This window comes from Stegodyphus dumicola, chromosome 10, assembly GCF_044657685.1.
Source record: "Stegodyphus dumicola isolate Sdum_Otavi_A_Nest chromosome 10, ASM4465768v1".
Classification (NCBI taxonomy): domain Eukaryota; kingdom Metazoa; phylum Arthropoda; class Arachnida; order Araneae; family Eresidae; genus Stegodyphus; species Stegodyphus dumicola.
In genome coordinates this window covers 149,607,094-149,618,455 of record NC_140777.1, presented here as the reverse complement: position 1 = coordinate 149,618,455, position 11,362 = coordinate 149,607,094, and the positions used below count along the sequence as shown (strand labels likewise).

The 11,362-nt window shown below is 34.6% G+C and overlaps 1 protein-coding gene across 1 annotated transcript; it reads left to right on the top strand.

The window, feature by feature from the left end:
• The first annotated feature begins 914 nt into the window (after window positions 1-914).
• On the top strand, window positions 915-10,840 carry LOC118190834 (uncharacterized). The gene is made up of 2 exons (XM_035361614.2): window positions 915-1,238; window positions 10,024-10,840. The coding sequence occupies exons 1-2, from the start codon at window positions 932-934 to the stop codon at window positions 10,605-10,607; spliced, it is 891 nt and encodes a 296-aa protein (XP_035217505.2). The 5' UTR covers window positions 915-931; the 3' UTR covers window positions 10,608-10,840.
• The last annotated feature ends 522 nt before the right edge of the window (window positions 10,841-11,362 follow it).

The following is an 11,362-nucleotide window of genomic DNA, read 5'->3' as shown; positions in this document are numbered from 1 at the left end:
AGCGTTTCAGCTCGTGTCTTAAACGTGTTTAAACGTATTTTTCGAACTGTCCTGTGTAATATTGCCTACTGGCGAATAAATCGTGTTTTGATTCTTTATCAAGTGTTATCAGCAATTATTCCAAATCCAAGAACCCGTAGAACGCAACAATAATCGTATTTTTGGGAAGTTTCAGTTGGTTTTTTCTCACACCACTGAATCAACGTAAGTTCTTCTGTTCAACGGTAAACCAATTTTGGTGCTGATGGGCAAATGATTCTCTGCAGCCACTGAATCACTTGTCGAAACATGCTTTTTTTCTTGTAGTTGCGCATCAAATTCCGTGCCTAATCAAAGTTTTTCTCTTGACAAATAAACTAATTAATAGATCATTATTATTAACGTAAATGGCAGTCCAGCTTTCAAAAGTAAGTGTCACAACGGATAGTGAATAAAACAAATTTTCTTGAAATTACACTGCAAAATAAACAATATCGCAGACAATAGGTATCATCTTATAGAACTGCAATACATATCTTAGAGCTGATTCAAAGTCGATCTACTCTTAACCTTTTTTATATGCGGTTAAAAGTTTACACCCGCAGTGGCTAAGCAAATAGCATATGCGCTTAATGTTTGTAAATTTAAGTAATTTGTTTACATTAGGACTATCACTGGCGAATTATCGATACTCTTGGCGTCGACCCTTTTGTTTATACGGCATAATGTAGTTATTATTATTTTATATTCTTCTTATTAAATGTATTTTTATGTGCACTTAAACTTTTAATAAATCTCGATTTCACGCTGAGCTGAAAATAATTTAACTGTTACTTGTGTTATTAATGTTACGAGATTAAAGAATGCTCCTCACGAGCTGAATTATATTAAAAATTTAGGCATCATTCCAAAGTAATTTCAATATGACCATTTCTTTTCCCTATGATATAACATGATGATAATATATTTTCTGTTTTCAGGCATCGCTAGTTGCTCTGCTGTAAATAATTCTATGCAATTTATGGTTTCAAATAAAACTCATCATTTATCGACAGATGGTGTTCAAATTTTGGAGCCTGTTCCTATGCTAGAGTTTAATATAACATTCGTTAATGTCACTACGAACAGCACGAATGGATTAATTTTCGGTGGATGCGGATTATGTCAGCAAATGATAGGATTTTTGGATACTTTAAGGAACGATACGAATTCGACATCTTCAGCTGTAAAGAACGATACAAAGGGACATGACTTACCATGTAAGTTTACATAAAATTATGGAATACTTATAAGACATAATATGATACAGCAGAAAAGCTTTGATTATTCTTTTAATGGGAATAAATGTTTGACTGTTTTGGGTGAAATACTTATTTCGTGAAAGTTATAAGTACGATGAATGGTGAAATATGGTAAAGCTTTCTTCACTACTAGAAAGGTAATTAATGTTAATGTCACAGTAATGTCCAAATATCTTCTCAATGTTCGCAAAAGCCAACCTCACTTTCTACTTACGATGCACCAAAATGGTTTCAAACTGATTCGATTTTTATTATCGTATATTCCGGCGTATAACGCGAATTTTCAATACAAAATAAAAGATCAAAATTTAAGGGTGCACGCTATACGCCAGATATAACAATGATAGATTTAAAAATAGGGGAAATATGAGCTTACAAAAATTAGATTTCTATACTTAACTAAATGCTGTTTACTTAAAAGAAATGATATACCTTATGAACTTAAAAATTTTCACTATCCGATAACATGAAAAGTTCTTCTTATGTCTCCTGTTATACCTTCAGGAACATCATCGAATTCTGTTTTATTCTTACCGTCACTGTTACTCTGATCCATAAATAAATAAACATCTTCCGTTCTATTTAGATTGTTACATATACTACATTTTAAAGTGATTTTTGAATTATATCGGGTTTAATTTGATTCCACGCTTTTATTATCCACTCAAGCACTATTTCTAGACTGGATTGACGTCATTTGGTCGCCTTTTGTAAATATTTTTTCACTTTCTAACATCCAGGTATTCCACTGTCGTTTTAAATTTTCTTTGAATGGTTTATAGGTACACACATCTAAAGGTTGAACTAGTGGCGTTAATTAGCCTGGAATAACTGCCATGTCTGTATTACATCCTTTCAGCAATTTCTTCGCATTACTCATTAGATGGGATCTTAACATGTCCCAAACTAAAATACTTTCTGGGTCCTTTAACGCAACAGAGCGTTTTTGACAAACATTTCTTGCCTACAGTTTTACACCTTTTTCGTTCATTCATCCTTTCTTGTGAACATGAATGAAAACGAAATTTGAGATATCATATTTCATTGTCTTTCTGGCATGCAGAATCCCCCACTTATTTGATTGGCGTTTGTTTGACGCTTTTTACAAGAGTAAGAAGAATTGGATTTTTGTCAATTTTCTTTCACTTTTTAAGTGAAATTAGGTCGATGTTACATGGACAAAGTCAAGGGAGTGCGCAATGCCATTTTTGTGCAATTCCGGAATTTTTTTTAAAGTGAAAATAGGTCGATGTGTACATGGATACTGAGTATGTGCAATTCTTAAAAACGCGCCAAGCAGTGGGCGATTCTGCACTTTCCCCGTCTTTCTTTGAAAAATAGCCACGAGTTTTAATTTTGTACAACCGCCAAGCGGGAAAGCAATGCCGTGAGGTGAGATTTTTCGTAATCTATTGTTTTTATGTGAACAGTTTTTGTTCCCATTCACATCAATTGTTTTATTTCCTGTGATTTCAGACATTACTGGAGTTTCATCCAAATTTCCAGTATGTGAGACTAAATATTTTTGCTGCCTTTGTAGGCCAATGACATACCTCTGGAAACTTATCAGTCTTTCGGAAGCCTTTTCGAAACTTTTACCTTTTATCTTAGAACTAAATTAATACATAAATCGACTACACCAACTCAAAGTTGCTGTAAAGTTTTCAATTTCATTTACATTCTTTTTCGGCCACTTTAAGGTATCTTGTTATAATTAATCCATTCTGACTTTTTTCTAGGACCCAGTTCGCAACAATTTCTTCTATGATAGGCCATTTCGGTATTAATTTATGTTAAGAGTATTTATGCTTTGGCATATTAATTATTGAAATTTAATTTTTTTCCAGTCACATATGGAGCTTTCCCCATAACGAAACATCTTTGTTGCAACAAGATTTCCATTTTCTTTCGCAAATTGAATGATTTTGTATTTGAAACCAGTGCAATGACTACAGAAAGTAAAATGATCTGACTTCTAATCTAGCGAATAAAATATTCGAGTCGGAAGTGCATCCTTCCCCCAAATTATGTCCGTCTTTTCAGGAAACCCAAGATTAACATTCTTATACACACTTGCATTGAATATAACCCATGCATTTTGCATTATTATTTACTCCCTCAACCATTTCTCTGAAATACATATTGCTCCCTTTATCGCTTGTCAAATCAGTATGCCATTGTTCGAAAGCCTGAGAAATATAAATATCTTTGGATGAATGTGTAGAGACATTAGGATTTTTTTGGGGGGGGGAGAAAGAGAGTTTGAAAAATATGCAACGCCTTCGTCGGGAATCGAACCACGGACCACTGGAATATCGGCCCAGCGTGCAGAACCACTACACCACGAAGGCACGCTAGGGAAGCGGGAGAAATACCTTCTAAATGACTTCGAAAGATAAAAGCATCGCACATGTATCATTCAGGTTTCTTCGCCGGGAAAAGGGTGCGCGTTATACGGCGAATATACCAAAAAATGAAAAAAATATAGTTTGAAAGTATAGGTGTACGTTATACACCGGTCAGCATTATTCACCGGAATGTACGGTATTATCATTTACTGAAAGGAGCATATTTGATTAGTCTGCTCGACCGTAAAGACCGATCAAATGGTTATGAGTAGCTTTGTTGTGAGAAAGGTGCCAGTGCTCATCACTGTAAAGAGGTCTGTAAGGAAGAGTACATTGTTCGAAGAAAGAAAGATAAGCATAATTGATATTTCAATTTTTTCCTATTTATAGGTGCATAAAGCTGTAATTTATAAATGAGGTGAATACAATGTCGAATTAAATTGGTTCGAGTGAAACTGTAGTTAATTGAAGGAATTTTTGTACAGAAGGTGTGTATGAATGTATGTGTAAAAGAGTGAAATGATTGCCTGTCCTGGCACGGTTGTGGAGACAGATGAGAGCAAGTTTGGTAAAAGGAAGAATAATAAGGTAGTAAGGTGAATGAAAGCTGTGTGTTGGCCTCGATAACAAGATTTCAAACATTTGTCAGCTAATCATTCCCTCACGTATTAAAACTCCAAAACTGGCGCACGTACCAACACCATTTAGGGCATAGAGCAGCCAGATTAACCGGAAGACGAAATTTTTCATTCCTACTTTGCGGAATTTTATTTCTACTGTGGGGTGTCGCGTCTACTAGGATCGAGAGAAGGATGAGAATTCGTCGCGGGACTGCGTGAACTATATTTAAAATTGTATGTGAGGTAAAGGTAAAGGTAAAGGTAAAGTATGGGGGATACCAGCGATGTACCATAGGTCAACTGGTAATGCCTTTCCATACTAACTCTTTGAGAGAGAAAAAAAGGGGGGGTAATTGCAAGTTTTATAAGAATTTGCATAAACTGAAGCTTTTCAAAAGGTCTAAAGTTTGCCTATTATGGTACATCGTGCAATTCCACAGTACGCCCCGCATCCAGTATTTATTAAAAATAATGGTGTAGGGCATAAGTAGATTACAAAATAGTAGGAATACAATTTGAGATTCACAAGATAAATTGAACATCTGATTTGGTGCAACAAAAATAGGAGATAAACATAATTAATAAACAAATAAACATAATGAGATAATTATAATTAGTACTGGCAACACAATGTTAAGGGGACTCATACACCTTAAACCCCTCATGATCTTCGAATATGTGACTGTTGCAAGAATTGGAATATTTTATTTATTTTAATAGCAATTACTTCCAACTTTTTACAGCTGACTACATAATATAGCTGCTTTGGAAATTAGTAACCAGAAAGTTTGTGTTGCCACAAATATTTTTGTAATGTAATCTTCTTTGTGACAAAATATTTCGCCTTGTTTCCACGTTGCGCGCATGATTTTAAAAATGGCTAAAGGTACATACTTGAAATTTGATGAAATTCTTTATATGGGCACTATTTTCTAACTGAACCAACAATCTACTATTGTTGAATCTACTATTGTAACAATCTACTATTGTATGAATATTTTAATATTGAAAAATTTTATGGACGAAAACATTAAATTTTTTTTAATAAAATACATTTTATAAACTCAACTCAAAATCAAATAAAAATTTAACATGAAATTTTTAGAATTTTAGGTTCACAGTAGTTTCCAAATGTTATAAAAGCTATATATTAAATATGGAATTAAATTATGAAACAGAATGTTTTAAACTGTGCGCGCAAGTTGGAAACATGACGAAAAATGTTGTCACAAAGCGGATTAAATTATACAAATATTTGTGGCAACACAAACTTTCTGATTACTATTTCAGAAAGCAGCTATATTATGTAGTCAGCTGTAAAAAGTTGGTAGTAATTGCTTGTAAAATAAATAAGTTATCCCAATTCTTTCAACAGTCACCTATTCGAACATCTTATTGGTTTTAAGGTGTATGAGTCCCCTTAAATGAATTGTTATAATAATGCTAAAGAGGTAGGTGTCCATGGGTTATTTCAGATATATTGGTTTACTGCAGTTTATAAAGTTCACGAGAGGATCCATTTTGTCCATAATCACAGCATGTAAAAGTTCACTAAGTTTAAACTGTATGTGGACTTACACTTGACAGAGATCTAGGCCGTAGGAAGAGAGTCGTTGCATAATTTTCTGAAACTTTGGATATTGATGTTTATCTTTAATTAAAAATCTTTGAATGCCAGGAGGTCAGTTCTTGGGGACTTTATGTGAATATCCTCAGTTAAGGGGCATGAGAAAACGTAGTGATCAGGAGTTCCCTGTTCCCCACATATGCAGATGTCAGAATTTGCCAAATTTCTTGCTTAGAAATATGTGGGGAAGGGTCCATGTCCTGTTATAAAGTAATTTAGGGAAGGATTCGAGTTCAGAGATGCTAAGCTTAGATTGGGCACCAAGTTATATGTGCGTCTTCCCTGTGGAGCATTGTTCCACAAATCTTGCCAAGATTTTGAAGCAAGTTTTTTAGTTGGTACTTGAAATTTGAGCGAGGCCACGGAATGATGATTTCAGTACCATCTTGATTAATAGCTGCTTCTTTGGCTAGTTCATCTGCCTGATCATTACCAAAATGGCCACTATGTCCTTTGATCCATGAAATTTGAATTTTGTAGTTTGGGATTTTTCCAAGAAGAGAATTTATGTCGGATATCAATGGAGAGGAAGGTAAGGGATTTTTAATAGCTAGAATAGCTGCTTGGAAGTCAGATTTTATGCTAAATTCGTTGAGATTTTTGAGAATGGCTATTTCAATCGCTGCTTTTATAGCTGACAATTCCGCTTGGAAAACACTATTATTATTATGGAGATGGCCTTTCCATTTGATGATATTTGAGGGGGTAATTTGAAAAAAGACTGCGGAACCAACTTTTCCTTCAATTTTTGATCCATCAGTATAAGCAATTGGAGATGAACTTGAATTTTCTTCAGACGTGGGGAATATTATTTTGCTGAAGCGAAGCGCTGGATGGATAAAATTGGGGTTAGTTTTCTTTTCATAGTTGGATGACCAAAAGGTTTGGTTGTTGAATTCTGCGGCTTGGTTAAGTTGAAGAACTTTCATATAGGTGCATTCCATTTCTGCACTGATTGATAACGGAAGAGTACCAGCTAGAGTATCAAGTGCTATATTTGATGTTCTGCGATACGCCCGAGTAATGCAAAGAGTAAAAGGCCTTTGAATTGAATTTAAACATTTCATCTTTCTTACTGTCATTGGTTGTGCCCAAATTCCGGCTCCATAATTTACCATTTTTGAGATGACTGTTTTTAGAAGAATACGTGTTATATGGAGATTTAAGCCCCAGTTATATCCATGCATACGTCGTAGGCAGTTAGCTATTGATGTTGTACGAAGTTTAATATTTTGTAGATGAGGAATCCAGGAGAATTTTTTGTCGGTTGTTAAACCGAGGTACTTGATTGTGTTCACATATTTGATCTTTTGATTGTCAATTTTTAGAGCTAAAGCTTTAGTTATATTTTGTCCTGGTTTATGGATCACTAAGACTTGGGATTTACTATGTGAAATTTGTAGTTTTTGAATTTTGCAAAGTTGGTTAAATAACTGGAGTGTTTCGTTGCAATTATTCTGTAAAATGTCTCTGGTACGGCCACTTGTAATAAAAGCTACATCATCTGCAAAAGCTACAATTTTTGAGTGATCTGGCCATGGATAGGCAATGATATTGTTGAAGCTGATATTCCAGAGATCTGCACTCATGCAAGACCCCTGAGGACATCCTCGGACTTGATTACGCACAATTTCAGTGTTGTAAAGAATCATACTTTTCCTGTTTCTGAAGTAATTTTGAATAATTAGAAATAAATTTTGAGGGCACTTAAAGGAACGCAGCGCTTGTAAAACTGCTGGCCACCGTAAAGAATCAAAAGCTGATTTTAAGTCCAGACATATTATTGCAGAATGAAGTTGGTTGATTTTATTGTTTCTGACTTGTTCAAGAGCTGAATTAATTGCATGACTTGTTGAAAGTAGGCTTCGAAATCCAAACTGGTTATTGCTTATTAAGTTTTTGCTGTAAACATGAAATTTTAGACGACCAATAAGACATCTTTCCAAAACTTTTCCCAGGGCTGGGAGAAGATTTATCGGACGATAAGATTTAGGTTCATTGGAGCTTTTATTCTTTAGAGTATTATATTACCAATTTTCAGGCAATCAGGAAAGGTAGAGAGTTCTATACATCGAATGCAAAAACTACAGATTATGTCAGGATGGGCTTGATTGATTAATTTTATAATGTGGTTATCGATGACATCTGGGCCTGGTGCCTTTTTTAAAGCTAGGTTTTTAATTATTTGCTTTATTTCTTGTTTTGAGAACGGAATATCGTTGTCTGTTTGTGGAATGTCATCGCAGTTACGGATTCTGGTTTGAGTAGGCGAATCTTCAGCTGGATCATCTTTTAGAAAGACAGAGTCAAGAATCTCATTTAGGGTTGAAAGATTGGCATCCTGAATTTCAGCAGAACTTGAAAGCAAATTTGAGAGAAGTTGGATTTGTGACGGTTTAAATATTTTACTACTGGCGATCTTGTATAAGGTGCCATAAATTTCTTTATTGTTTGAACAATATTTTTGCCAACTTTTTAATTTAGATTTGAGAATCATCTTTTTGTAGTTTGCATTTTCTTTTTTGAATTTGAGCCAGGCTTGGTGTCTTAATTCATCGTCAGTAACCGATTTCATTTTCCGTTTCAATACTCTCGCCTTATGCTTTTGAGCGCGTAACTCTTTAGTCCACCAATTTATATGAAAGTAAGGTTTTGCAGATCGTATTGGAAAGGTATTTTCACATATTTCTTGGATTTTTTTTTTTATAAAATCTTCTGTAGCTTTATTTAGATCTTCTTTTGTTGCACTTAGTTGGAAGGAAGAAGTCATTGGAAATGCGGATTGTTGAATTTGCTTAATAAAGTTCTTTTCTTTCTTTTTAGCAATTTTAAAACGTTTCATTAAAACTGATTCTGAGTTCTCTTTGATTTCAAAAAGTAATATATTTATGATCTGAGTGGGAGTTGTCTTCTTCAATTTTGCGATTTGAAATCGAATTAATTAGGTGATGGGAAGTAACTACGAGATCTGGCCACCCTCTCCCATACATTGTTTCAAAAGAAGGTAAACCCGAGTCTTGGTTATGAATGACAAGATTATGTGAATTGAAGAATTCCTCAAGGGACCTTCCTCTTGGATTTGTGGAATTGTAGCCCCAAAGCTGGTTGTGTGAATTGAAGTCTCCACAAATTATGTGTGGACTTCGGAAGGAAAACAAGATGGATTCTAAATCTTGAAGCAAAGGAGAAATATCCTCGGAGGGAGATGCATAAATACTTGAAATAAGAAGTTGAGAGTTGGAACTATTAAGACTGATTGTAACTAGGTCTCTTTTGGCTGTAATTAGAATTGGGTGCCAGCTATGTTTAAAACTGATGATAGCTGCTCTGGGATGTTGATTGGGGGACTGAGGAGAATATTGAAAGACATTCCAAGACATTGGAATGCTACTTACTTTCCCTTCGATACAATAGGGTTCTTGGATTAAAACAAAGTCTTTATGGTTATGAGTTAAGAATTATGCTAGATGATCAGAAGCCGCTTTTGCTCTTTGTAAGTTGATTTGGAGAAAACGCATTGAAGAAAATGGTATCGAGTTTTTTAGCAAGGTTGGGGGTGGATTATTTTGTACATCACTGTCCACGTTATAATCTTGAGTTGAAGCGTTATTCTTTAAATTGCACTCTTGCATGTTTATATCAACTGAAGAATTTTTAGTTATGGATGATGGCAAAATGTGGGGTTGTGGCTTTGTCCGGGTACAATAATTTGTTGAACTGACTGTCTATGTGTCGAAGTCATCCGATGCTGATGATAGAGCATAGCCAAGAACACACAAGATGAGCACTTTTGTTGTTTTTATGACTTACGTTTTCGGCGCTTTTTTGAGTGACAGCCATCTTGGAAATATTGCCTCTTGGTGTTGAAAATGTAATCAAAAGGGGCACCTGATTGTAAGCTTTTATCGAATCTTTGTACAGTAAGTTTTCAAAGAAAAATTGGCTCATATTCTCGTTATACAATAGGTAGAAACCACGAAAATGACTGTACAGCCAACCAGTGCTTTCTCCAGGATTTGAACCTCTGGATCAGATAAACACTAAATAGTATTAGGAACTTGCATATTTGAAAACACCACACAAAATAATTTAAAATGCATGAGTAATCTATAATTAACAACAACCACTAAACTGCTTTAATATTTTAGGGGCGAGATGGAAAAGAATTGTGGAAAGCATCAATGATTTTGAGGTGGAAGATGGTACGAAACCTGCGCCAACGACGGCTTTTCCCAAACTCACTGAGTCGAGCAATATGGCTGAAAGAGTAGCCGACGAAATTACTAACGAAATTCTGCTCGGGAACGGTCTCTTCAGCAGCCTATTTCTGCAAGATCCTCTGATGATGCGTTTCCAGGATATCAGAAGGAAAAGTGTTGACCACCCTTCAGCATTTGCATACGGTAATAGGCCAGATGATAAGCACAGCCTATCTCTCTTTGATAAAAACGGCAATGGAGATTTTGGTGTGCATTATGAAAAAACTTCATCACCAGATATGCAGTTCTTTGCCATGCGTAACTTGAATGACGATGATGCTTTACACCATGCCAAACCTCACCGTGCAAATATTCAGGCATTTGCTGTGAATAAGAAGAACAACTACAATGACGACAACGGTTTCCCTTTTCACGACAAACCTTTACGTATAGGTGTACAACTTCCTCGCCGAGACAATCGTGATATTCAGAAGAAGCGGATCTATGTGATGCGAAGGTTTTTCCATTTGTAAAAGTTAAACTTATAATTTTTACCATTTGTATTCAGAATTTCCGAAAAGAACTCAAAACTCTAAAGAGATTTAACATGAACTATGACCTCCAATTTCTAAAAAATTCAGAAATAATTATATCTATAATTTTGCGGTATTTATTTCAACTTATTTTACGCTTCAAAAGAATAATAATATGCGCAACAATTGTAACTATAGTAACGATTTATGACGGGAAAAAAAAAAGTATTTATTCTGACATAAGTATACTGTTTCTTTCTTTTTTTTTTTTTTTTTTTTGATTAAAGCAACGTTCATTAAAATGTTTCTTATTAGAAAACTTGCAATTATGACTTATATATACATGACTGATTTTTCTAAAATATACATCTGTAGAAAGAGTACTAATACCACTTTTGTTTGAAATATTTGAATTACATAACATGAATTTACTCGAAACTCATGTAACGCCTAACTATTCGCTATTTTAACGTTTGTATACTGTGTTATAATGAAACGTTGCTTAGACTTTTCACATTAAGAAAGCCATTAAATACACTTACAGTTAGTCTGTTCCACCATCAAAAATCAAACTATCAATAGCCATTAGTACTAAGTGTCTCTATTTCCTTTAAAAGCAGATGAAGCATCTCTAATCGATAGACTTCGAAATTATCAGCATGATTATTAGCGTTTCACTGAAAAGAATACTATTTCCTACTTTTCATTTGGCGATGGCTGCAGAATATTTCATTAACTTAATCGGAATTTCAACA